The 27,393-nt window shown below is 57.2% G+C and overlaps 3 protein-coding genes across 3 annotated transcripts in view; 1 reads left to right on the top strand and 2 right to left on the bottom strand.

The window, feature by feature from the left end:
- FPGS (folylpolyglutamate synthase) overlaps positions 1 to 2,075 on the bottom strand; it is a 28,100-nt gene extending 26,025 nt beyond the window's left edge. The window contains exon 1 of the mRNA XM_021069381.1: positions 1,869 to 2,075. Coding sequence (XP_020925040.1) covers positions 1,869 to 1,883 — 15 coding nt within the window. The 5' untranslated portion in view covers positions 1,884 to 2,075. The remainder of the gene's footprint in view (positions 1 to 1,868) is intronic.
- Positions 2,880 to 6,290, bottom strand: CDK9 (cyclin dependent kinase 9). Its single transcript, NM_001166044.1, is given in 7 exon segments — positions 2,880 to 3,245; positions 3,697 to 3,845; positions 3,999 to 4,170; positions 4,282 to 4,448; positions 4,816 to 4,906; positions 5,653 to 5,734; positions 6,199 to 6,290. Coding segments are annotated over 7 exon segments (1,119 nt in total).
- Positions 12,978 to 27,393, top strand: part of SH2D3C (SH2 domain containing 3C) — a 31,429-nt gene continuing 17,013 nt past the window's right edge. The window contains 4 exon segments of the mRNA XM_021069362.1: positions 12,978 to 13,151; positions 15,163 to 15,588; positions 15,591 to 15,639; positions 26,161 to 26,200. Coding sequence (XP_020925021.1) covers positions 13,115 to 13,151; positions 15,163 to 15,588; positions 15,591 to 15,639; positions 26,161 to 26,200 — 552 coding nt within the window. The 5' untranslated portion in view covers positions 12,978 to 13,114.

The following is a 27,393-nucleotide window of genomic DNA, read 5'->3' as shown; positions in this document are numbered from 1 at the left end:
AGACAAAGCACTGAGTCCTAACCACCAGACCACCAGGGAACTCCCAGTGTGAGTTTCTGACCCATCCAATCGTGCCCCTTTCTCTGTACAGAGCTCTCTCCTTGGCACCTGTGCCCATTCCTTGCTCCCATACATTCCCCCACTTTTCTTGGGATTTCTGCTCTCACGCCCCCCTAACTCCCTCAACTGCCCACCCCCACGGCCAAATCTTTTCCCTTCTTGCCACCCTTTGTTGTTTTCCATAGAACTTCTCCCATCAGACTAGTCTGAGCCTCTACAGTGCAAGTTCCATTGGGGTGGCCACTGCTTTATGGCTGTATTGGGTCTGGAACAGTCTGTCCCTTGAAATACATAGCCAATGAGTGTGTACAGCTGCTCCTAAATGTTTCTGTAAATGGAATTGCTGGCTCAAGAATAATGAGCCTTGGAGTTCCCCCTCGTGGTGCAGTGGTTAACGAATCTGACTAGGAACCATGAGGTTTCGGGTTTGATCCCTGCCCTTGCTCAGTGGGTTAACGATCCGGCATTGCCGTGAGCTGTGGTGTAGGTTGCAGACACGGCTCAGATCCTGCGTTGCTGTGGCTCTGGCGTAGGCCGGCGGCTACAGCTCCTATTAGACCCCTAGCCTGGGAACCTCCATATGCCGCTGGAGCGGCCCAAGAAAAGACAAAAACAAACAAACAAACAAACAAACAAAAAGCCTGAGGCTTTTATAGAAGCTTTTTTATTCTTTAGAGAAAAAAAACCAGCACCTTGAAATTTAGGGCAGCCCTGTGAATTTCCCACATCAGTTGTCATTCAAAACCTATAGACTTGAAAGCCACCAGGACACTTCTCTGCTGTTGTAATTGGGGTTTGAGTTGAATGAGTCGTCCCCAAATTCATGCCCACCTGGAACCTCAGAATGTGACCCTATTTGAGAAGGTCTTTGCAGGTGGCAAGGTAACTGGCTAAGATGAGGTCCTACTAGATCAAGGTGGATTCTAAATCCAATGACTGGTGTTCTCAGAGACAGAACACACACAGAGAACACCACGTGAAGACGGAGGCGGATGGAGCGATGCATCCACCAGCCCAGGAACACCAGGGTCCACAGGAGCCAGGAGGGGCTTGGACCAGATGCCCCCTCGGAGCCTCCAGAGGAACCAACCCCACCCTCACCTACGGATGTGAGACTTTCAGCCTCCAGAGCAGAATCCATTTGTTTTAGCCACCGTGTTTGGCAGCCCGCCCCAAGAAACGAATACACCAGTAAAATATTTTTTCTTGGCATTCTTGCAGTGGCACGATGGGTTAAGAATCTGACTACAGTGCCTTGGGTGTCTGTGGAAGTGTGGGGTTGATCCCTGGCCGGGCACAGTTGGTTAAAGGATCTGACCTTCTCCCAGCTGTGCTCATCTTGATCCCTGGTCCAAGAACTTCCATACACCACAGGTGTGACCATAAAAAAAAAAGGATTTTTTTCCCCCTTCCTCTCACGGGTCTTTTATGAAGCTGTGATTTGGTTTAAGACCTACAAAGTTAAGGAGAGTTTCGGTCAAGATTTTGCCCAGCTTTGTTCCCAGGCCGCCTTTAAGAGACTCCACCCGAGAGAGGACAAGTCTGCCTCCAAGGTGCCTGTCCCTGAACTCGGATCCTCAGGACACGTATCCACCAGAAGGTGCTGTCCCGCCAAGGGTCCCAGTTCGGACCCTGACTCGTGACCCAGCCTTCACACTGTTCTGTCCTCCTGACCACGTAACCACCCCGATCCAAGCTTGTGCCGCCTCCCCGAGCTCCTGGAGCCTTCAGCCTCTCTGATCATTTTTTCTCTTGCCTGCCCTAAGCCGCCCCCATTCAGCAGCTTGAGGACTCTGCAAGTTACAGACCTGACTCTTGTTCATTTCACTGATGAGGTGAAATGCAGCCTCCTGTGCTCATGAGTCAAGGCTGAACACATCTGCTTACCAGCCACAGCCGGTGCTGCCCACCTAGGTCACCACGGCAGACGCAGCTGGCAGCAGGCCCACTCCAGTTCCCTCATCAGGGGACTAAGCCCCCTGTCTCATCTGTCTCCCCGCTTCCTCTGACACTGAGTGGAGAGGAGTGGAGCGGGGGCGGCTGGGGGCGGGGGTGTCTCATGATATTTGCCCTCTGGGGAGCATGACAGCAAATGTTCTTGGTACTCAAGCAAAAAACAAAACAAGTCTTTTGCAATTGTGTCAGGAGGCAGGAACTGGGACCAAGAAAAGAACCAAGACTTGACAAATCGAATCCCAACAGCCAGCTACAGGGTTCAGAGCTGGGGATCTGAACACAGAACAGGACACAGACACTTACTGAAAAAGTCAACTTTAATTGTAACTGACCAAACTGCAGCCAGGAATGTCTCCGAACAATCAAACAAAAGAAACACGATAAAACTCTCCTAGTGAAAAAAACCAAGAGTTCCTGCCAGCCCCAGAGCTTCTGAGGGTGAGGCCAAGAACAGCCCATTCTCGAGGCTGGTTCGGTCCCCTAAGCAAGTTTCTCATCCCACAGGGAGGGTTGGGGACGGGTGAGGGGCCTGTCCCCTCCTCCCAGCATGCTGGGATCTCTTAGAAAGTCACTGGTGCGGGGCACCGCTCCTCCCACCGCACTCCTGTCCTAAAGTCAATGGAGACCCTCTGGGCATCGTCCCCAAAGCCTGGGAACAAGGTGAGGCAGCCCAGGTGCCCTCCTGGACTCTCAGCCACAGCTTTATTCCAGTCCGCGCGGCGGGCTCCCGACGCCCCCGGCGGGGATTAAATAAAATATGCACTAGAGAAAAAACTCAAATGCCCCATCATCTCCACAACGCAAATCACAGAGCAGAAGGAAAAAATCAAACAGCCCTAGCGAGAAGCACCAGCAGCCGGCCCTCAGAAGACGCGCTCGAACTCCGTCTGGTTGGTGGTGGCTGGATTGCGGCTCTGGTTGGTGGACTGCTGGGTGATCTGGCTGCCCTTCCGGCGCGGCGGGGCCAGGTACTCGAACATGGACGTCAGGTGGGTGGACAGCATGCCCTTGAGGTCCGAGGGCATGGGGTCGGACCAGAAGAAGTCGTGGTTGAGGGCGTCGTCACTGTCGATGCGCTGGGCGGGATCCAACACCAGCAGCTTGTCGATGAGGTCCAGCGCGTAGGGGTCACGCACGTAGGCCTTCAGCCTGTCCTTCACCTTCCGCTTCTGGCCCTTGACCAGCTCCAGTTTCTCAAACAGCTCATACTTGTCCACGTTTGGCCACACCTGGGGTGGGAGGCGTGGAAGGAGGATGGCGTGAGTTCAGGAACCACGTGGCCTGTTAGGTCAAGCACCCGAAGGGACCAACACTTCTCGCTTCAGATGCTCCCAGACCGCCCCCGAGGGCACACTGGATGCCTCCAAGGTAAAGGCAGCAGTAACCGCTGTACGTGGCAATTGCTAAGCACCAGGCCCTCTCACACCGACTGCCTGCAAGCCCGATACAGCCGGCTGTTGCCCGGAAGAGGAGCTCAGCTCTGAAAGGTTCAGAAGCCTCGCCCAAAAGCATTGACCTAACCGGTGATGGAGCCGGTGAACACAGTCCATGTGGCCCCAAAGAGCAGATTGTGACCCTCCGCCAGCCACCTCTCCCTCTGCTCCCCGCCCTGCCCCTCCTCTACCAAGGAGAGGTCTGGATCTCTGCAGCCTGCGGGGCCCAGACAGCCTGGCGACGCACCTCAGGGGTGATGGAGCCACAGAGCTGGCTGATGAGGGCAAGCTGGTGCTGCTCCGTGTTGCCCTGCATGATGGGGCTGCGTGTCCACATCTCCGCCATGATGCACCCGGCACCCCACAGGTCGATGGGGGGGCCGTAGTCCCGCTCCCCTGAGAAGAGCACACCAGGAGGGCCCCTTGAGCCCGGCCTCCGGAGGCGCGGGGCCCCAGGGCCGGCAGCTCAAGAAGCCCAGGCAGGGGGGAGCGGAGGCTGGCTAAGGGCCCAGCCTCCTGCCCCTCCTAGGCCTGCTCAAGCGTCCTCACCGAGCAACAGCTCCGGGGGCCGGTACCAGAGCGTCACCACACGGTTGGTGTAGCGGTTGGGCTGGCTGTTCTTGGCAAGGCTGAAGGCCCGGGCCAGCCCGAAGTCGGCCAGCTTCAGCACCCCGTCGCGGGTGATGAGCACGTTGGCCGCCTTCATGTCCCGGTGCAGGATCTGCGGGAAGCACACGGGCGGGGGTAGCCAGGGGCCCTGAGCCGCACCCACCCCGCACGGAGAGCCCAGGCCAGCCTGGGTCTCCCCCCGACCCCCGACCCCGGCCCCCACCTTGTTCCTGTGGATGTAGTAGAGGCCATTGAGCAACATCTGCATGACCCGCTTGATCTCCGACAGCGTGAACTTGACTAAGACGTTGCTCAGCAGCCCGGCGAGGTCATGTTCACAGAAGTCAAACACCAGGTATATGCTGCCTTTGCAGCGGTTATAGGGGGAAGCTGAGTCAGGAAGCACGAGGGAGAAAGAGAGGGGTGGGAAAAAAAAAAAAAAATCAAAAACCTCACACGCAACTCATCTTCCCACAACCAGCTCCTACCCCCTCCAACCTATGGACAGTGGGTATGTGGCTGCCCATTCCTGCACGGGTAAAATATTTTCTGAGTGCTTCTCTGGGCCGGGCGCTGTGGCAGGCCCTGGGGAAGCACCTGCTCCCACAAAAGGACCCGGGAAAGCAGTTGCAGGTGGTGTGTCTGGGTTAAGAAGAGGCAGTGAAGTGGGTCCGGTTCCAGCTCCGCCAGCAAAACCTGAGGCGAGAAGCCTCATTCTCCCCACCTGAAAACGGAGGGCAAGATCCAAACAGCTTACCTTTGGTTCGACAGATCTCAATCAGGTTGACCACGTTCTCGTGTTTTAGGAGCTGGAGGATCTTGATTTCCCGCAAGGCCGTGATGGGGAACTGGGTGAGAGAAAGACAAGGAGGTCAAGAGCGGGAGAGCACACTACTGACCCAGGAACTGGCCATGGGATCCACAGTAAGGGTCGAAGGTTGGGAGACAGAGTCAAATCGTGGGCTCTGAAATGAGCTGCCTCAGATGCCATATTTAGAACACGGGCATACTAGTAGAAAGTACCCCTTCGGGAGCTGGTTTCAGACGATGACTTGAAGTTTTGCTACTTCACACAAATGCTTTATGACTAGCCATTAAATGCTGCACGGTTTCTTTAAACTCATAATGTAGAGCTCTGCACCCGTGTTTAACCTGTTACATGGTTAACAAGACAAAAAATAAAGAAGCAGGTCTTTGGGAAACTGGACTAGAGCTACGATGGGGGGGGGAGCATTTCAATTGAATACCAGTTACTCTTTTAGGGCTATGACATATGATTTTTTTTTTTAAACATTCGACAAAAGTAAAGCCCAAAGGAAAAGTGTTTAAAAACTTCCTAACTTCAGGAACCAGGGTGCACTCAGTGCAAGCATGAGCTCCCCCTCCTGGCACCAACCACGTGCACCTGAGAATGAAACATCAAACTCTTTAAAACATTTGAATTAAAAGATTTAACCTGAAAGTCAGATTCCATAGAACACAGAAATTCCTAAACACATAAATTCAACCTCAGCATGAAAGTCCCAGAAGCAGGGTGGAAACCCAACCTCTGCCCAAGGGACCTAGCAGGCCTGCCCACCCGCCCCGTACTCACCCCCTCCTTCTCGTTCTCCATCAGTACCTTCTTCAGAGCCACCTTTTGGCCGGTCTTGCGGTGCTTTGCCTTAAACACCTCCCTGCAGGCCGAAAGGGGGACCCAAGAGGACTCTTGAGGCCGTTTCCGCAGGGCCCGCCCCGCCCCCACCAGAGGAGGGCAGGAAAGGGAATCCCGGGCGGGGCTGGGCCGGGTACAGAGGGCCCTCGGCTACACCAACGCGCGGTATCTTCGGTCCCTCTCCGAGCCTCTATTTCCTTCCCTTTGCCCTTTCTCCTCACCCAGGCGCCGCTGCTGGGAGAGATCCCGCTCCACTCACAGGCTCCTCTCTGCAACCCCTCCCTGCCTCCCATCAAGGGCCTCAGGCTCCTCCCCGCCAGCCGGCTCGGTCAGGCACGGGCGGGCTGCGGTGCGGCCTAGCGAGACCAGGGGACAAGTTTGCGGCTAGGTGGCTTCCCAACCAACTGGACACGGGCCTGGGCGTCTCGACATCGGTCCAGAGGGGTGCAGGCTCAGGGCTCCTGGTCCCTGGGGGCCCAGCCTTACCCGAAGGTGCCTTGGCCGATTTTAGCGAGCTTCTCATATTTGGTCACCTCATCACAAAAGGGGCACTCCACCGAGTCGTACTGCTTTGCCATGGCCGCCTCCAGTGCGCCGCCGCCACCTCCAGCCGCCGCTGCCGCCGCCGCTCCCGCTCCGGGTCCCGCCGCCGTGCTCCAGGCCCCTCCGCGGCCGCGCCACTTCCGCCTCCACGGCCACTTCCGGCCCCGCGGCGCCGACCCCGCCTCTTCCGTCCGCCGTCCGCCGCCAGGCCCCCTGGGACTTGTAGTTCCCGGGAGGCCAGGAGGAGCCGGAGCTGCAGAGGCGCCTCCGCCACCGCCGCTGCCCCCGCCTCCGCCGCCGCCAGTGCTGGCGGCGGCCCCGATCGGGGGCGCGGGGAGCCGGGGCGCCGGGGCTGGGGCTCGGGGTGGTGCGTCCCGCTGCATCGGCTCGGGCCGCCGCTGCTGCCGAAGCCGCTGCCGCTCTGGCGCCCGATCCGGGGCCAGCCGCAGTGCCCTGCTCCTCCTCCTCCGACGGCGCCGCCTCCGCCAGGCTGCGCGGGGCGGCGGGAGGGGGGCGCCCCCCAAGCCTCGGCCTGGGGGCTCCCTGGCCGGGCCCGGGCCCGGGGCGGCCGGACGAGGGGGCCAGACGGAAAGAGCCGACGAGGAGGCGGCCCGAGAGCCCGGGAGGGGGCGCGTTATAAAGGGGGAGGTGCCCCGGCCTCGCCCTCCCCTCCCCCTCCGCCCGCCCCCTCCCTCCTCCCTCCCACCCTTCGCGGCCGCACCTGCCGCCGCTGCCGCCGCCGCCGCCGCCGCCGCCACTGCCGCCCGCCCGCCCGCTGTCCGCCCGCCGCCCTCGGCGCGTCACCGCCCGCGGCCCCTCCTCCGCCTTCGGAGGTGGGGCCCCGCGCTCCACACCTGGCTGCTGGGCGACTCGCCGCGTGCCTCAGTTTACCCACACATGCCAGCAGCTTCAGGGAACCCCTTCCTTCCCAGCTCCGGGTGCCCCCCTACAGGCAAAGGAGGGAGGCGCCGAGGAAGCAGCCTCGGGTCCAGAGAGGAGAGAACGGCCCCCACCGCCCGCCTCTCCGGGCCCCCGCCGGCCGCCGTTGATATGGCAACCGATGGCCGCCAGGGGGCGCGGCGACATTGGAGGCGGCAAGCGAGCAACTCCCGGGCCCCCTATTCTCTGGGAGGCAGGGATGAGGCCCAGGACCCCCGTCCCAGCTGAGCTGTGCCCAAGATGGTCGTGCCTGGGTCGGTAGTCACAAAAGTAGCCAGCATTTATTCGACAACCCTTGTGTGTTCAGCAAGTGCTGGGCATTCCTGCGGAATCCTGAATCAACAGCCCCATAAGTTAGGGTCACTAACCCATTTTATAGAAGAGCACATCGAGGCTCAGAGAGGTGAAATCATTTGCCCGAGGTTACACAGTGACAAAGCTGGGACTCGAACCTTGTCTGTCTGAATTTGAAAAGGATTCTCTGACTCAGGCTATTTACAGTCTGTCCAGGAGTATAGCAGTGGTACTGTTTGAGGCCCGCTGTCCATGCCAAGTTCCAAGCCCACCATTCACCCATCTCCTTCTCTGGCTCTCTGCCCCCTTCCCCTCCCCTGGCCTTTCCCCAGCATCTTCCTGGCTCCAGGAGCTTCCTGTTTCTTCTTCCAGCCCTACTCAACAACCAGCCTCCCCCCAAAGCTGTCTTTTCTGTCTCCTCTGTGCCGCTTCCATCTGCCTGCTCCTCCCCAGTCCTCTGCCAGTGGACCCTGGGACCTGTCCTTCCCAGTCTGCCCTCTCCATCTGTCCCCCTCCCAGCATCCGCCAGATCAGTCCCAGGTGGAGTCCCTCCACTGTCTTCAGGAAAAGTCGAATCGTGACATTTGAGGCTCTTTCCAGCTTCCCTCCTAGGCTGTGGCCACAGTGTTCCTAAGGCCCTGGGCCTGCCGTCTCCAGGGCTGTGCACCCTGATTGCACCCCAGTATCTCTGCAACCAGCAGGAAGCCCTCCCCGGCTTACTCTCCAGCTCTTAGCTCACATGGCTTGGCCTTGAAGCTCCCTTGTAGGAGTCAGGAATGGGTCTGCTGATCCTAGGGTCCCAAGAGGGCTTGTTCTGCCGGGGAGGGCCCTTTCAGGGAGGGTCTTGAGGGTCGGGCGAGGAGCCGCGAGCCCTCCCCTAAAGGCCGTGGGGAGTTGGCGAGGGTTTTAGGCATGTCAGGGGGCGATCTGGGGTCAGCTTCTTGGGTACACTACTAGAAGCAGGGCAGCCATTGGCTGAATCGGGGGTGGGGAGGTCAAGGAGGGAGAAAATAATAAGAAGTGTAGTAATTACAATTTATGGAGGGAAAATAAATGGTCCAAACAGTACACTTAGCACTTTATGGGAATTATCTCAATTCTCACTCAGCAGTATTATACTGTAATTACCTCTCCTGTACACAGAAGGACGCTGACACTCAGAGATGACATCACCCGGCCAGGGTCAAACAGCTCTCTTGACCCTGGTCAGTCAGGTGCCAACCTCAGGCAATGACCCGCATCAGGATCCCGCCCACTGGGGCTCGGGGTGGAGTTAGGACACAGACACGGCACAGCCCTGCCAGCTGGGTGCCCAGGATGCCAGTGGGTGGTGTGGGAGGGGAGGTCTGCCACGGGTCTGGGTGTCCTCCACCCCAGACTCTGAGGCCGGAGCCCCTGTGTGTTTCTCACGAACCCTCCCGAAGTCACATCCTGTGGGCAGAGGCCTCAGCAGAAGTTCCGGTGGTGTCATCACCTCCCACCATCCCTGCCCTGAACCTTGACATTGCCGGTCACTTCCCCTCGGGGTCTCGGCCTCTCAGCCCTCCCTGGGGGAGGCAGGCAGGTAGGCAGAAGCCCTTTAGAGGGCTGCGCAGGCCTGGGACCCCAGCCCACCCAGGGGGAAGGGAGAAGAAATGAGGTCCTAGCCAGAAACAGTTTCTCACTGCCTTTGACTCCCGATGTGCTGGTTTGAGAGACCTCTCTCCTGTGTTCATGGATCCCTTAAGCCGGCCAGGCCAGGCACGTGGCCGGTCCTCAGGCTGTTTGCTGACTGACTGAGCAGGCCCTGAGAGCATTAGGGAAACTGAGGCACAGAGTAGGAAAGGGAGCCCCTGGCCAGATGTTTGACCCTGGCCTGGACCCTCCGTTTTCACCCCCTGATCTGGAACAGGATGCAGGGTGTATGGAAGGAGAACAGAAAGGCTCAGGCCGGGGGCTGCTCTTGGCTGCTGTTCAGTCTGGGGAGACAAGGGGTCCCTGCTTAACAGGATACAGGACAGACAATGGCTGTGTGACACCCACAGCCCCGCAATTCCACGGATATTCTGTCCACGCCAGCTGGGAACTGCCTGTGCCTGGCCCCGAGTTGCCATGTGTCAGCCCCCTGGAACTCAACAGCACCCCTTTGGGGAGGTGGCCATTATGGAGCTCAGATTACAGACGAGGACACCGAGGTTCCGAGGGGTGAAGTGGCCTGCCCGAGGCCACACAGCCAGAGAGCTATGGAGCTGCGATTCCAAGCCAGTTGCCTTTGTCCCCCCATGCAAGACAACTGGTATCTCCTGAGTCCTGCAGGATAGCAGGCACGGGGCTAATAGGGATGCTTGAGTCCAGCTCCTCTCAGGACATTCTGTTTGGAACATGCGAATAAAGACATGAGTGAATATAACCCAGATGACACTCTTGGGATAAACGTGTTGTTTCCCTACCACAGGATCATGTAAGGGACGTCGTAGTTGTCCCCTATTTAGGGCCACACCTGTGGCCTATGGAAGTTTTCAGCCTCGAGGCTGAATCAGAGCTACAGCTCCCCGCCTACACCACAGCCACAGCCACCCCTAGATCCAAGCCACGTCTGTGACCTACACCGCAGCTCTCGGCGACACTGGATCCTGAGCGAGGCCAGGGATCAAACCCGCAGCCTCAAGGATCCTGGTTGGGTTCGTTGCTGCTGAGCCACGTCGGGAACTCCCTGTCCCCCTTTCATGGATGGGAACAATGAAACTCAGGGAGGGGATGTGACTCGCCCAAGGTCATGCGGGTGGGGTCTGAGCTCAGGTTTGCCTGCATCCAATGCCTGTGCCTGTGATGTTGAAAGCCTCCAATCCCTAATGGTTCCTGGCTGGATGGCAGGTGACTGTGTCATGGACGGGGGAAGAGATGCAAGGACGAAGGGGGCAAATATCAGAACAGGGCTCCTCAGGGACTCAGTGGAGGCGAAAGATGGAGCCCGTCGAAGGACGAGTGGGTGCAGCCCAAGCAAAGGCCTGGAGGCGGGAAAGCACTTGTGTGTGTGTGTGTGTGTGTGTGTGTGTGTGTGTGTGTGTGTGTGTGTGTGTTCAGAGCTGCAGAGTGGGGCTGGGCTGGTCTCCAGCGCTGGCTGAGGAAGGCCCTGGGGACAGCCACTCGCCAGCAGGTCCCCAGCCGCACTCCCAACGGCCACTCGAGGCAGCACAAAGAGGCTCTGAGATCAGCGGAGCCGCTACACGGAGCCGCCACACTGAGCCCCATTCATTCTCCCAGGGACTCAGCAACTGCCCTGGCGCCTGGGCCAACGGCAGGGCCAGCCTAGTGCTGACAAGGCCCCTCCACCGCCTCGCCGGGGCCGAGACTTCCAGGGCTCGCACCAGGCGTCTGCTCCGGGCTGTTCCTGGCCTGTGCCACTCTGGAGCTGGCCTGAACCAGCCCCATTCCTCAGAAACAGCCCCCTGGGTTTACCAAGGCCACGGGCGGGCATACTGGCCTGGGCCAACATATCTCCTTCTTTGGTCTTCCCAGCCATCCCAGGAAGCAGGGGCTACTGTGACCCCATTTCACAGGTGGGGAAAGCGAGACTCAGAGAGGTGACATCCCTTAGGGAGGATCACACAGCACGTGGGGGTGGCCCTGGCTGGGAAGTGATGCCATAGCCTTAGCGGTTAGCCCAAATCACTGCAGCTGCCTCCTGGGAGGGAAGCTGGGGGACCCACGCTCCACCTCCCACCCCAAGACTCCCCTGCTGCCACCAGGCCACGGGCCCCTCCCTCTCCCTCCTCTGATAACACCCCAGAGGCGGGCAGGGGTACTGGTCTGGAAGTTAGAACATCTAGGTATCTGTCTGTCCAGTCTCTGCCCCTCTCGAGCCTCAGTTTCCTCATCTGTGAAATGGGAAGCCACAGGTCTGTTGTAAGGGTTTCGCGGAGGCTTCCAGCTCATGCCCGGCTCATGGTCAAGTGCTCCGTAGAAGGAGCTGGAGTTGTATCCCCTCGTCCTCCCAAGCCTGTGGTCCCAAGACTCCCCCGCTTTCATCTGAACTTGGAACACTTGTCCCATCCAGGCCTGGGTGCTGCCTCTGTCTGTGTCCCTTTCCCTTCTGGGGGCTCAGGTTCCCCTTCTTTCCGTGGAGAAGGTCCAGTGGTCCTCCCCTCCCCCACCCCCAGATGGCTCATCCAGGTGCCAGAGGGTGGCGGGAGCTGTGAGTGTGGGAGTTGGGATCCTGGGCTCCACAGCTGGACAAGCAGGACCCAGTTCCAGGTAACCTGACTTTTGGGGGGTCTCCTTGTCCGCATCTGTAGAGTGAGGACAAAAAGAAGGAACGTTTGCCGTTTAGGGCCCAAGGATGGAGCCCTCTGCCTGGCGGGTAGTCGGGGATCGGTCGTTGTTAACAGTCGTTATTGTTACGGAGGATGCAGAAGGGGCCCCATCTGACCTTGGACTTCCCCTCTCACAGTCCCACTTGCCAGCCCTGGGACCAGTGTAAAAACGTCCAGCGTAAACCTGCTGGAGCCCCCGCAGCTCACTGTGTGCCTTGCACTCACGCCCGTGCTGGAGACTACGTGCCTGAGGCTTCAGAGGCAGAAGTGACTTGTCCACAGCACTCAGATCAGGATTGGAAGCTCCTGGTTCTTCAGCTCCCCCGCCCCCAACCCAGCAGCTGCTGGAAACCTCTACAGGTGTCAGGAACAACCTGTGCAGGGGAGGTTTCACTTCCTCATCGCTGTCCTGCCCATGAGTGTACCTAGACACACACACACACACACACACACACACACGCACACGTTGGTTATAAGGTGGAAAAGCACCTGGCAGTGGGCTAAGAGGCCTGGAAGGGCCAGTTGTAGCCTGGTCTGGGCCACCAACCTACTATACGACCTGAGCCAAATCTTCTCCCTGTCTGTGCCTCAGTTTTCCCATCTCTGTGCAATGGGTGTGCTGGACCAAATTATGGCCACATCCCTGCTAGCTTGAAAAGGAGTGACTGTGCCTTGGTGGGCAGTGATTCTGGGCCAGGCTTTAGAACAAGCCCCAGGCCCTGAGAGGTGGACATGGCAACCCGTTGCCCCACTCACAGAGAGGAAACCGAGGCTTGGGGTGATGAGCTTCCTGGTCTAGGATGACACGGCGACACAGTGGCCAGCCAAGACTTGAATCTGGGTCTGGGTCCCAGAGCCTATCAGCCAAACCACAGCACTCTCCCAGCCACCACTGCCAGGGCGTCCCCCAGCACTGAGGCTTAGAATAAACTCCCCTGCACCCTCCCAGCCTGCTGGCCAGACCCCCTGACAGCTGTTGGCAGGTCCCCAGAGCCCCCCAGCCCAGTGGGCTCCTTTCCCAGAGCCTGTGGTTTATTTCCCAGACCTTTCTGATCCCATGCGCTTGTGGTCTGCCCCCTGCATCCCCGCTGGCGAGGCGAAGGAGGAGGCCCACTGGGGACTGGGGGAGGCCCCTGCCTCCGCCCCCTGTGGAGAGGACGAGGAGGGTGGGGCTGTGGGAGTTTCGCTGTTTTAAAAATATACAGAGGAAGCGAGTGAGAGGGCGCGAGAAAGGGGAAGGGGAGGTGAGGGAGGCATCTCAGCTTCAGCATTGATGTCCAGAGCTTCCAGGGGCCACTTGCCTTCCGGCCAGGGGCTTTGCGCGACTTGCCAAGATGACAGAGGGGACCAAGAAGGCCAGCAAGAAGTTCAGTGAGTGCGGGGTGCTGTTCGGGCGGTCTTTCATCCTCCGTCTGTCCGTCCACCGCAGCCTCTCTGCATCTGTTTCTTCATCCCTCTGCCTTGTTTCTCTTTCTCTTTCTGTCCATCTGTCTCTCTCCAGAGGCCTCTGCTTCTGGGTTTCCATATGGCCATCTCTCCATCACTCTGGTCCACTCTCTCCCGCTGGTTTGGCTTCTCCATCTCCGGTCTTCCCTCGCCGGTCTCTGCCCAACTTGCTTTCTCTGTCTCTCCCCACCCGCAGTCTCGCAGTCTCTCCTTGCGCCTGTGCCTCCTCTGGGTCCCTGTGACCTCAGGGTTGGACCAGGGACCTGCAGGCACTCGGTCCCCTGCCTCTGGGGCTGGTTCACGTGGGGGTCTCAGGTTGGGGGTGGCTGGGGCTGAGTTTGGCGAGAGGGCGTGCCATGGGATACTGTCCCATGTCCCCACCTGCAGGGATGCTGGGACCCCGAGCACCTCACTCCGCTCCCCCCATCACTCTGCTTCCCCAGGTTGGTGATCTGCTGGTCCCATCAGTGTCCAAGAGACAAAACAAGCGGTGCTGAGAAAGGAGGCACTGGGCTGTCATTGGCACGGTTTCTGCCCCCGGCGTAGCTTTCTGAGATCAGAGCATCAGCGTTTTCTGACAGCTTGTCGGGAAGCGGAGGCTAAGACCAAGGGGAGGGTGGGCAGGACGGGAAGGAAAGCCCCAGAGCACTGGCCCCGGCAGTCCGGAGCCCTGGGCCCATGTCCAGGCTCAGCCTTGCTTTGTGACCCTGGGCAAGTCCCTTCCCCTCTCTGGGCCTCAGTTTCCTCTCCAGTCAAAAGGGGGCATCCTACGTTCCAACGCGGTTGCCAGTTCCCAAGGAGGCCGAACTGGCCAAGGAAGTGGAAAACACAGTTTTTCCTTTTTGCTTATCTGGGGGCTGTAGTGAAGTCAGTCAGATGGTGGTGGCTGTGAGGAGAGGCAGTCCCACAGCTGGGGACACAGGGGAGGGGACAGACAGGCACCCCTGCGGAAATGAGGAGATGGTATCACCCGAGCACGGCTGCCTGAGTCCCGACCTTGGACTCAGCTGACAGGAAGGAGAAAACCGCAGGGAGTGGGACCCTCACGCTCCCCGCAAGCCCCATCTCAGTTCATCCTCCCCACAGGGGCCCAGAGCCTTGTTCAAACACCCCCTCCCCACCCCCTACACACACATCACACACGCACAATATACATGCTTCCCCTCCCGGCTGTGTGACTTCGGGCAGATCACTTCCTAGCTCAGAACCTCAGTCTCCTCATCTGGAAAATGGGCAGGTTCAACTTGTATCATGGAGTTGGGCTGAGAATCCAGTGACGTATTGAAAGCATGGAGCATGTTTGCCAAATGCAAAGGCATCTGTTGTCATCACTGTCATCATTATCCTCGTTATTTTCTTGATTTTTAATGGCCCCACCCTTGGCATATGGAGGTTCCCAGGCTAGGGGTCTAATCAGAGCCGTAGCTGCCAGTCTACACCACAGCCACAGCAACGTGGGATCCAAGGCGAGACTTTGACCTACATCACAGCGCACAGCAACCCTGGATCCTTAACCTACTGAGTGAGGCCAGGGATCGAACCCGAATCCTCATGGATACGAGTCGGGTTTGTTGCCACTGAGCTACGATGGGAACTCCCAGGCATGTTAGTTGTGTGATGGGTTTGTGCTTTTTTTCAATACTCCTATTGCCCATAGAATGGGTACTGTAATCTCTATTTTACTGACGTGGAGAATGGGGTTCAGAGAGGTCAAGTGACTTGCCTAAGGTCCACAGCTAGAATGTGGAATTCAAGGGATCCAAGCCCAGGGCTATGTGATTCCAGAGCTGCCATATATACCATAACACTTAGAGGGGCTGTCAATGAAGCTCCCCACCCTCCTCGGACCCTCAGTGAGCAGAACTGTGCGAATGTTTTATTGTTATTATTATTACTGAAGGCAATTAATTCCTTTCCTTCCCCTCCCCCCTACCAGAGTTCTTCAAGTTCAAAGGCTTTGGGAGTCTCTCCAACCTTCCTCGGTCCTTCACACTGAGACGATCTTTGGCCCCCAACAATATCCAGCCCCCTCTGGAGCCTCACACCTTTGATGCCACGCAGGATGACATGGTGACAGTCCCCAAGAGCCCCCCGGCCTATGCTCGCTCCAGTGACATGTACAGCCACATGGGCACCATGCCTCGCCCAGCAATCAAGAAGGCTCGGGACCAAAAGGCCACCCGGGAGGCCCGGGAGGCTGGCCCTGAGGGCCACCTTGTGCGCCAAGGTCTGCCAGACCCCCCAGGCTTGGAGGCAGCCAAGGAGATGGTAGTGGAGACAGATGACCCTGTGGAAGACACCCCAGCAGTGAGACCCAACCCTTCAGCAGTGGAAGTGGATCCCACAAAGAAATCTGAGACCCCGGGGCAGACATAGAAGAGGAGAAAGACCCCAGGAATGTACCTTCAGAAGGGTAGGTGCCCACCGGGGGAGGGGCAGGGCAGGACCTGCAGGGGTGGTGTCTCCAGGCTCCTGCCAACCGAGCCTGGAGAGGAGCCTCCAGTATACACATCTGGGTAGAAATAAAACAAAACACACACATACAAACACACCAACACATTAACCAATGTATAGACCAGGCACCGTGCTTAGCCCTTTGCTTACAATTAATTCTAAAAAAAAAAAAAAAAACACAGTTGGGGAGGAGATATTGTTATTTCCATATGACAGATAAGAAAACAGATTGAGTGCGGGAGCGTCATCTGCCCCAATCAGGTTGTGTAGCTACCAAATGGACAAAGTTAGGACTCGGACTAAGACCCACCTGACTCCAAAGCCCTAGGCAGCCTCCAGCATGGCCTGAGCCCAATCACTGGATCCTGGCTCTGGGCCCCCACACTCGAATCACCACCTTTACTTCTGCTAGACCCCATTGCTCCACCTGGTCTAGTTTGTCACTCAGCTTGTTTATAGGGTGAGTGGAGTTGAGGCAAAAATACAAATAGTGATGATATGACCACAGCTCTCATTTAGTAAGTCTCTATTTTACTGGGTGTCAAATGTTACTCCCTGAAAACTCTGCAGAAGATTATACTATTTCCTCCATCTTACAGATGCCCTGAGATACCAAGTGCAGCTTCTGCATGCTGGGGAGTTGGTCCAGACATCCCCCCTTGTAAGGTTGCAGAGGGAATCCCGTGCAGGCTCTGCCTCTTACTGACTGCATGACCTCAGACAAGTCTGTTCCCTTTCTCTGGGCCTCAGTTTTCTCATCCTATAAATGGGAACAATGATAGCACCTACCTTGTAGGATTGTGGTGAGATTTCAAGAATATCATACTAGTAAAATCCTAGCACAGTGCCTGGCATAGCACAAACACTCAGTAAATAGAAATGCTTATGTTTATGATTACTAAAACTAATACTTTTCCACCTTCTCTGGCTGCTCCAGGCTGCCTTCTCTTGCCTTCCCCTCTTAAATTCAGCCTCATTCGGGCGTGGAGCAAGGACTGTATGTAGGGGAGAGGGCCTCATAGGTCCTGGGGTGTTGTTAGGTAACCCAAAGTCTGAGAACTGCGCTGGGAGTTTGAGGAAGCGGGGAGGATGGGCGTGTCTAGGGGCGGGGCCTTTCCAGGCGGCGCACGGATTGTTGGGGGAACCGGCCTTGGAGCGGGGCGGGGCGAGGAGGAGGGGTGTGCTCGGGGGCGTGGCCTTCCTGCCCGGACTCTGACAGATGGGGGAGAGAGCGGTGCGAGACCGGAGGCGGAGGGCGTGTCCGAGGCGGGGCTTGTCCTTCCCAGAGGGAGGAGTAGGCAGCGCAGCCGCCCCCAGGGAGGGCGGAGGGGCGTGCCTGAGGCGTGGCCTACCGGCCAGGCTCCTCCCCCGGAGTCCTGCGCTGAGCTCCACAGCTCCGCAGCCAGAGAGAGGCGGGAGCCGTAGAGCTGAGGAGGTCCCCGGGCTGCAGACGGCAACCGGCAGGGAACCATGACTGCTGTGGGCCGAAGGTGCCCTGCACTGGGACCCAGAGGGTAAGTGGCCGAGCTGGGGCCGAAGAGGGCCGCCGCCGGGGAACGGGAGTTGTCAGAGATGGAAATCCGTGCTCCTGGGGCTGCTGACAAACCTGCGCGCGAGTTTAGCATCAGCGACTTTTACACCTTCTTTTGGTGTAACTCTGTCCCGGAACAGAGTTGGGCGTCTTCTTGCCACAACGGTCCCAGGAGAGGGGCATTTTCATCATCCCCATTTTACAGATGAGAAAAGAGAGGTTACTTGCCCCGTTTGACACAACTAATGAAATCAGAATTAGGATTTAACTCCACCTTCTTGGACAGGCCCTCACCGACTAGGCAGCCCATTCCCCTCCAGCAGATCTTGAGAAACCTTGAGAATGCCAGGCCTAGGACCCAGTCTTCCTCCCCTGTGGGCAGAGATGATTCTGGCATCAGGCCTGGCCTGGAGCTGATGGAGGAAATAAAGACCCCACCCCAATCATCTGGATGTCCAGGGGTCCTGAGGGGTGTGGGGTTAGCAGATCAGATTGAGCCCCTTCCTGCTGCCCTGGGACGCAGAGTCTCACCTACCCTCCAGGCCAAGTAGGAGGCCAGGAATTTTTGAGCATTTCTTCTAGGAGCCGGTGAGGCCCAGCCCGGTGGGTGCTGGAGTCAGGAAAGCTGCTTTGCCTGTGTGATTCCAGGCTTGCCCTGCCCTACTCCGGGCGTCAGTCTCCCCAGCAGCTAAGATGGGCCTGGGATGGTCTCTGAGGATCCATCCAGCTTGGGGACCAGGGCATTTGGGACCTGCCCCTAAGACTGGGGGCTTCATTCCCAAGGATCCCAAGAGGGTCATCCGCATAGCTGTTCAGGGAACAGCCTAAGCTGGGGGAGACGTGTCCCTCCCCTACCCCCTGGGAAGCAGGGTGCACCTGGAGCAGAAGGAAGGAAGGGGAAGAGGTGAGGCCGCAGGAGTTTCCTGGTGCTCCGTTCCCTGCTGAGATCATGGGGGAGGAGAGGAAGGAGGGAGGAGGGGCCAAGAGCACTGGGAATGAAGAGCCTTGAGCTCCGAAAAAGGGGAGCACCAACCCTGCCTCCCCACATCCCCCGGCACCCTCGGCCTTCTGCAGGGAAAGAGTGGTCCAGGGGGCCCTGACACCCCACCTCTGTCCATGTCACAGAGGAGGCAGTGGAGGCTCAGGGAGGGAAGGAAAGGCCCCCAACCCCCCACACCCACACACAGGAAATATCAGGCCAGGGTCCCACCAGAGGACAACTGGCTGGCCCTGCCTAGAGCACCCAGGGGGTGCCCTCTACCGCATGGATCCCACAAGGAAGGAGCCTCTATTGGCTGCATTTTACCAGTGAAGAGGCTGGGGTTCAGAGAGAGAAAGGGACTTTCCTGTGGTCACAGAGCGATGAAGTATCACAGCCTAGATTTGATTCTGACCTGAGGGCCTCAAAGCCAAGCTCTTAACCACTAGGCCACATTTCACCTCCTGCAACAAGTAAAACTCTCAGCGCTCTTTCTATCCTGATTTCAAATGACTTTCAGAACCCCCTGGCATGGGGGTCATAGGAGCCCATTTGACAGAGGAAGACTTGGAGGTTTTGTGAGATCGACAGCTTGCAGGAGATGACACAGTTGAGTTGGAATTTCATTCATTTCTGTATTTACTGAGATGCACCTATGCCCTAGACACTCTTCTAGATCAGCAGACAAAACCCTGCTCTCAGGGAGTCCTTGTGCCAGTGTAGGGGAGACAGGTGACAAACAAGATACAGGTCAGACAGAGGAGAAAAACACTATGGAGAAAGATTTAAATCAAGTAGCGGAATTGGTCTTGGGGGAGAGTGGCTGGTGATGACAATTTAGGAAGGAATTAGTCGGAAAAAAAGTCTCAGTGAGAAACTGATGTTTGAGTGAAGGAGATAAAGGAACCTATCCTCTTTTTTTTTTAATTTTATTTTTTAAGGTTTTTAGTTTTTCCATTATAGTTGAAATGTTCTGCCAATTTCTGCCATACAACAAAGGACCCAGTCATACATACACATATTCTTTTTCTCACTTTATCCTCCATCATGTTCCATCGCAAGTGACTAGATAAGTTCCCTGTATTTTTTTAAATTGAAATATACTTGATGTACAATATTATGTTAGTTTCAGGTGGACTGGGAGCAAACCCTCTTGACTTCTGCGGAAGGGAAGGGTCTCAGAGGCCAAGGGAACAGCAGGTACAAAGGCCCTGAGGTGGGTGGGAGCATCCTTGGCACATCTGAGCAGCGGAGATGCGAGTGGCTGGAACAGAGCAAGATGGGGGCTGGGGAGAGGAGCAGTGGAAATAAGGCCAGAGAGGAAACGGGTTCAGATAAGTCAGGCCTGGAAGGCCCGGCAAGGACGTGGCTTTGACTCTGGGTGAGGTGGCAGCCATCACTGGCCTTGGGCAGAGGCGGGCCCCGCTGTGACTTGCGTTTTACGAGGCTGTCTCCTATGAGAAGGATTTGACTGCAGACCTCCTTGTTCTAAAGTGTCTCACCCGAGCATCCATTCCTCCCTCCCAGAGACCCAGCCCACCCCACCTCCCCACCCCACCCAGGGCTGTTTGGAAGGAAACCGTGACTTGGAGAAGGTGGCACCCCAAAGGAGAGCCGGGACACCCCCGTGGTGCCCTTGCCCCAGCCCTGGTGCCAGGCACTGAGAACAGACCAAGGACCCCCCCCCCCATTTCCTTCTGGAATGTTGATTCTGGTCCAAGAATTCCCAACCCTCCCCAGAGTCCCACGACCCTCTCAGCCCTGCAAAGTGACGTCAGCTGCCGGGCATCTGGTAGTGATTACCCACCGGGGGAGGGGGCTGCGGTGGGCCCAGGCTGTTCAGCCTCCTCAGGCTCTGGGCGGCTGGTCCTTGTCTTCCGAAGGGGCCCAGCTGCTCCTGGCTCTCATTTCCTGTGGAGACTTTCTCACAGCCCTCGAGACCCCCAGACGCCTCAGGCTGTGGGAACGGCGCTGGTTCGGAAAGGGTGGACGGTCCCCCCAACCCCAGCTGGAGCCACCTCCCCTGACACCCTCAGGGGACCCTGTTTACAGAAGGCTGGACGTTGGAGGCATGACAGCCGGGGGAGGGGGCAGGGGTCGGCTATATCTGCAGCCCAGAGGCCCACTGACTCTCTTTACGACATGGAGAAATCCCCTCCTCCTCTCTGACCCCCCAGTGTCCCCTTCTGTAGATGGGGGACAACAACAGTGCCTGCCTCACGGGGTCATTGTGAGGACGCGATGAGGCAGAGCATTTATCCTGAACTTGGCCGAGGACGTACCAGTACACACACATTTACAGGAGGGGAAACTGAGGTCCCGCCAGGGGGACCTGCCCAGGGTCACACAGCCTCCTCCCTCCCAGCCCCAAAGGGTCTTTCCTCGGTCCATCTCCGCTCCCTTTCCTCTTCCTGGTGTCATTGCTGGGCTCCTGGTCTGGTTGGAATGTTATTTTTCTTTGTTTTCCCCTCCCTAGTGTCTCCCTGTCTCCATCCAGGAGGAGTCCCCATTTTTCTGGGGGAGCCCGCTTTGTGCAAGGAACGAAGCAGAGACCCCCGGGTCTAATCCGAGCACTTTGATCACCTTCCCTGTTTGCTCAGCTCCAGCGGAGGCTCAGTCTCCGCAGCTCCCGGGATGCCGACCCCTCAGCTCTGCCCTGGGAAGAGCGGCTCCCATTCTGCCCTCTCCTCTCAGGGCTGGCTCCTTTGCTGAGCTCTGCTGGGGAGCTCAGCTCAATCAAGAAGACTGAGGGCGCACAGTGGCAGAGAGGAGCGGGGGTGTCTCTGGGACAGTGGTGACCCATCGTGCAGGAGAGGGGGCAGGGCAGGAGCTAAAGCCAGGGGCCTTCCTGGCAGGGAATCCCAAAGGCCCCATGGTGGAGGGCTGTCCCCAGGAGAGACAGGGCTTTCTGGCCCAGCTCTCTCTGCTAGTGGCTTTTAAGGTCCAAGGGGCACAGAGCAGGGCTTCTTCTCTGCCTGGGGGTAGTGAAGCCTGGAGCAGAGGAGGGAGAGAATTTTTAGTCCCCCAGCAGGGGCCGGAGGAGGGAGGATTTGGGGTGGGGAGGTGAGGACAGGGAGAGAAGTCCCTGGGCTGAGGAATCATGCCCTTTTCCTTCTCATAGGATCCTTGCAGCCCCTCTGGGAAGACAGTTGAAATATGCCCATTTCACAGATGAGGAAGTCGAAGCCTAGAGAGGGGAGGGCAGGGGGGAAGCTGAGTAGCAGGGGTAGGGGTTGGGGAAGTGTCCACTCAAGGCTATATCATCAGGCCCAGAGGCCCCAGGGAGTAGGGCAGGCTTCCTGGGGGCCCAGGGTGGGGGCAGATAGAGGGCAAGCAGGCAGCAGGGCTCAGCAGGGCAAGGCTGCCCCTGGCAAAGAGGCCCAACAGGACCACAGCTCTACCTCCAGGGTCCTGGGGGAGCCTCACCCTCTCTTCCAGGCCAGGATGGAGGCCCTGAAGGGAAAGCTCAGACTGAAACTTTCATCGGGGAAATAAAGGATAACAGGCTCTAATTACTGCTCATTAATCCAATTAATTAAGCTAATATATGCAATAAGTGCTATCAGTTATAGGAACAAATCAGCTAATACAAGCAATTAAAGGGGTTGGTTATTTAAATAATTAATGCAGCTGATTAATGAAACTGATTTAGCTCAATTGTCACTATTATTTATAAATTGATTTCACCGCTAATGTTAGAGGGGAAGGGCCTTTTCAATCCATAAAATAAATTAATTAATGAACGGAGCCAGTTTTTAAAACTGAAAGCTTTGACTCCTGCCTTTGAGCATGGCAAAGGGAGGGAGAATGTTCTAGAAATTTCCAAGCAAACTGAGGTCTGCAGGCTGAGGAGGAATTCCTCTAGGTGAAGGGAGTATCATGTGCCAAGGTCCTGAGGCTGGAGGGAGTAAACTCTTTGGAGGAAGCCTGAGTGCACCGAGGACCTAACAAAGACAGGAGGAGTGGCCGGCAGAGGCCCGGTGGCAAAGGGCCAACCCAGGAGAACTAGACTTTGTCCTCCGGATGCCAGGGGTGACTGTGACATTCAGTAATTGAAAAGCATCTTTATGGGATGTGGGGCACCCTTCTAGGCAGACCCAACCCCTGCCCTTGTGGAGCTGGTGTTCCAGCGAGAAGAGATAGTCAAGGCGTGGCAGGTCGGATGCAGCGCGAAGGAGAAGAGCGAAGCGGGGCAGGCAGGTGGGGAGCAGAGAGAGGGCGACATGTCACCTTCGGATGAGTGGGCAGAGACAGCCTCACCAAGGAGGGGACATTTTAGTAAAGGCCCCAAGGGAGATGGGAGAGGCTCGGGGGCTCTCCGGAGGGAGGGTGTTCTAGCAGAGGGACCAGAAGTGCAGAGGCCCCGAGGTGGGGACAAAAGGCAGCAAGAAGCCCAGCTGGGCTGGAGCCGTGTGCCTGGAGTGTGGTCAGGGGGGTTGGGGGGCAGCGGGGGGTCATGAGGACTTCAGCTCCTGCTCTGAGTGACACCAGGGGCCGCCCCGGGGGTTGGAGCAGAGGAAAGCTGTGATCTGACTTTCATTTTAACAGGACTGCCCTGGCTGCTCGGGTGAGGACAAGTCACAGGGGCACAGCTGCAGGCGGGGGGCAGCTATGAGGGCTGGCCGTAGTCCAGGCAAGTGGTGGCAGTGGGTGTAAGCCGTGGTCACCTTCTGTCTTGGAAATCCTGGAGGGAGAGGGGGCCAGGGAGAGGCAATGGGGGTGACTCTGGCTCCAGGCCCTCAGCTTCTGGGGCCCGAGCCTCCGCTGATCACTCCCATTGGCTTCACCACCTCGGCCACCTGATCCCCCGTGCAGGGACCCCCTCCCCAAAGCTCTGCTCCTGCCCACAGCCTGAGGGGAAGTGGACAGGAAGCAGGAGGAAGTGCTGGGCGATCCTGGTGTCCTGGCCAATGTGTTCCTGGCAGTGAGAGGATTTCCGGGCCTGAATGGCCGGAAACGCTGGGATGGGACACCTCACCCAGGAAGAGCAGCCGAGGTGAGGTGTATGGGTGGGGGTGGGTGGGTCCCCAACTCCCCTTCCCTCCCACCGCTGCTGGACGGAGGGAACCCATCCAGGGACTTGGCAAGAAGGAAGGCTGGCAGACTCTGGATCCTAACACGGAGAACTGTCAGGCAGCCTCAGGACCTAGGCGGAGCCCTGCGTGGAATTCAGCCCTGGATACACACACCTCATCCCCCAGTTCCCCAGTTTTTTTGTTTTGTTTTGTTTTTAGGGCTGCACTCTCAGTGTATGGAAGTTCACAGGCTAGGGGTCGAATCAGAGATGTAACTGCCGGCCTACACCACAGCCACAGCAACACAGAATCCAAGGTGTGTCTTTGACCTACACCACAGCTCATGGCAACGCTGGATCCTCAACCCACTGAGAGAGGCCAGGGATCGAACCCACGTCCTCACAGATACTAGTCGGATTCATTTCCGCTGAGCCATGACAGGAACTCCCCCCCAGTTTTTATTTTGTTTTTAGCTCAGCTTTTTGTTGTTGTTATTTTTAATTGATTTAATTAGATTTATCACATTTACATTTAAATTTGGGGCTTCTGGGAATTCCCCTTGCAGCTCAGCAGGTTAAGAATCTGACTCGTATCCATGAGGATGTGGGTTCAATCCCCGGTCTTGCTCAGTGGGTTAAGGATCTGGCATTGTCGTGAGCTGTGGTATAGGTTGCAGATAAGGCTCGGATCCCGAGTTGCTGTGGCTGTGGCATAGGTCAGCAGCTGCAGCTCTGATTTGACCCCTGGCCCAGGAAATTCCATATGCCGCAGGTACGGCCCTAAAAAGGAAAAAAAAAAGAAAAAGAAAAAGTTTGGGGTTTCTGTATTTAAGGAAGCAATTCTCTGATGTTTGACCTTCCTCCCTATTTTGCAGATGGGAATACTGAGGCATGTGTCAGCCAGAGAACCAGGGCCCATAATAATAATGATAGTGATTAATACTGGATGAGTGCTTACTATTCCTACCTTCCGTAAGCAATAAATAGTTCTTGAGCTCCTAGGATATGCCAGGCACTGTACAAGGCCAGGGATCGAACCTATGTCCTCATGGATACTAGTTGGATTCTTAACCCGATAAGCCATGATGGGAACACCCATATGAGCCAATTTACACTTGTTTTTCTGGCATAAAAACTGGCATCCTCTTGGAGTTCCCTTGTGGAGCATTGGGTTAAGGAGCCAGTGTGTCGCTACAGCAGCTCTGGTAGCTGCTTTGCCTGGGGTGAGTCCCTGGCCTGGGAACTTCCACATGCCATGAGTGCAGCCAAAAGAAAACAAAACAAGACAAAACATGGCACCCACTTTACTCTCATGAAGGAGGAAAAGTCCTGGTTTGGATGGTAAATTACATGACCAGCTATTTGCAGACCATGGAAGGGGGCTGTTTAGATTTTGTCCTTTTGGGGGGGCGGTTATCCACAGCATGGGGAAGTTCCCCAGCCAGGGATCAAACCTGTGGTACAGCAACAATCCCAGCCGCTGCAGTGACAGTGACAGATCCTGCACCTGCTGAGCCACCAGGGAACTCCTAGATTTTGTTCTTTGAGACATGGGAGCCCTGGAGGGTCAGAGGTGGTGTGCGCACCATGACCCACTTAGCCTCTCACCTCAGTGGCGCCTGGGCCATGGAGGGAAAGCTGACCCCCCCCCCCCCAGGTATGAGAGCAGACACAGCAAGAAGGCTGCTGTGCGTTCCACAGAGGACACAGAGGGCGTCCCAGATGGGGCAAAGTTGACACTCAGAGAGAAGTGGTCAGGATCTATTTTGAAAGGAGAGCCGCAGGATTTCCTGATGGATTGGGTGTGGAGTGTGAGCTAGAGAGGAGGCCCAGAGGACTGCAGGGGTTTGGCCAAACAAAGCAGCAAAGACGAAGCTGACATCAACGGAGATGGGAAGCGGATGTGGGGAGCAGAGGTGTGGCAGGGGCCGGGGGCAGTCCAGTCAGCAGCCCTGTTTTGGATATGAAAGTCAGGATGCCCTCAGGAGTTCCCATAGTGGTGCAGCGGAAACGAATGCAACTGGGAACCACGAGGTGGCACGTTCGATCCCTGGCCTCGCTCGGTGGGTTAAGGATCCAGCATTGCTGTGAGCTGTGGTGTAGGTCGCAGATGTGGCTCGGATCCCTCATTGCTGTGCCGGTGGTGTAGGCTGGCAGCTGTAGCTCTGATTCGACCCCTAGCCTGGGAACCTCCATATGCCTTGGGTGCGGCCCCCCCAAAAAAAGACGATCTCAGACATCTGATGGGGGAACATAAGGAGCAGCTGGGCTTATGAGTCTGGTGTCAAAGGGGCAGGTCCCCGCTGCATCAGGGGAGGGACGGCATTTAAGGCCGAAGTTGGAAGAAGTGGCTCACAGAGGCCCTCATCAGGAACAGGGATAAGCAGCCACCCTGACCCCTGGGCTCTGTAGACCCCGTCTTAGCCACCCTTGAGGGGAGGGGATCTATTCTGCAGCCAACTGTCACCAGCAGTGGTGCCATGGTGTGCCACTAAGCGGGTCCTTCAGCACTAGGGAGTGAGTGGCGGGAGGAAAGGAGGCTGAAGGCCAGTCTGGGGCCACCAATGTTTGGAGCCAGGGAGCAGTGGGGGGAGAGGGCACCAGGAGAGCCCAGCATCTCGGAGCTGAGTGAGAAGCGATTCAGGGAGGAGGCCCCGCGTTAAGCATGTAGCATTCGTCAATTCCCAGCGTCCTGGAGACAAGCCAATGAAGGAGAGGCTGTCATTACCCTGACTGACAGACCGTAGAGCCAGGCTCAGAGAGGTGAAGGGACTTGCCCAGAGTCACACAGCCAGAGAGGGGAGGAGTAGCCTAGCCAGCAGATTCCAGCAAGTGCCATCAGCTGCAGTCCTGCCTTCTGCCTTCAGGATGAAACCTCTGGGGCCCCAAGGACCAGGTGCTGGCAGCTAGGGAGCCAGACAGGGCTGGGGACACTCACCCTCTTCTCTTCTTCCAGGGCCACCGGAGAGCCGGAAGCTGGCGGGGACTATGTGAAGGTAAGAGGGGCTGGGCCGGGAGGAGTGGGTCTGGGGGTCAGGGTGGCGTGGAGGTTCTGCTTTCGTTTCTAGCATCTTCTCATGCCTGCCATCTTGCTTTCCCGGCCCCAAACTCAAGACAAGTTTGCTACTACGGGACCCCAGCCAGCTGCCAGCTGGACAGGGCCCCAGGGGTGTGGCCACACGGAGACTGGCTCTAATCCCACTTGGTCTCCGAGCGTGTGCTGGCACCGGGAGGCGGGGGCGGGAGAGGATGACTCAGTTCTGCATCACAGACAATGGGCACAGCTCACATTGATCACAAGCTGAATGTGTCCCGGGCACTGGGAATGTTGAAAATGCAGTTTTGAAATGGTAATAATGGCAATAACGCAGCAACGTTTTGAGTGTTTACTGTGTGCAGAGTCCCACAGCGCAGTGTGTGCCGGCTGCTGGCTCTGGAAGGGAGGCAGCTCTGCCCTCCTTATACAAAGGAGGTCTCTGACTTCCTCCTTTAGCCCTGGGCATTGAGGTCCTTCTTGAGCCCATTGGACAGATGGGAAACTTGAGGCCCAGAGAACTACAATGACTTGCCCACAACCACACAGCTACTGCGGAGCAGACCTGGGATGGCAGTCCCAGCTTAGTCGATGCCAAGACTGTGGACAAAGCCCTTGGCCTTCCATATCCAGGAGCACCCACCCCGAGCCAGAGCCCCTGCACACAGCTGAGGGCAAGGAGCACCAGCTCTGTGGACCAAGGGTTCCTGACCCGTATGGGAACCAGGACAGAACCGCACAATGGTTTGGGCTTGTGTTTTGTAATCCAGCAGACCCATGTTTAGTCCTAGTCTTGCCACATGACTTTGGGGGAGTGTGTGTCACCTCTCTGAGCCTCCGTATTTGCCTGTGTAAAATGGGGTAACAGTGGTGCCTCCAAGCCAGGGTGGCTGTGGGCTCAATGAGTCCATGCCCATGGAGGGGAGATCTGGGCCTGCAACAGAGCAGCCCGGTCTGGTTCCTGACCCCATGGACACGCCATCACCCAGGATGCTGCCTATAAAGCTGTGTGTAAGTGACTAGTAATGAGCACTATGGGAAGTGCTCAGGTTCCTGTCCCCGGCCATCAGCAGAAGACTCAGATAAGAAGCCATTGGGGAGTTCCAGAGTTCCCGTTGTGGCGCAGTGGTTAACGAATCTGACTAGGAGCTATGA

This window comes from Sus scrofa, chromosome 1 (genome assembly GCF_000003025.6).
Source record: "Sus scrofa isolate TJ Tabasco breed Duroc chromosome 1, Sscrofa11.1, whole genome shotgun sequence".
NCBI classification, from domain to species: Eukaryota; Metazoa; Chordata; class Mammalia; order Artiodactyla; family Suidae; genus Sus; species Sus scrofa.
Note: the sequence above shows the minus strand (reverse complement) of the source record. Positions and strands in the feature narration are given on the sequence as shown.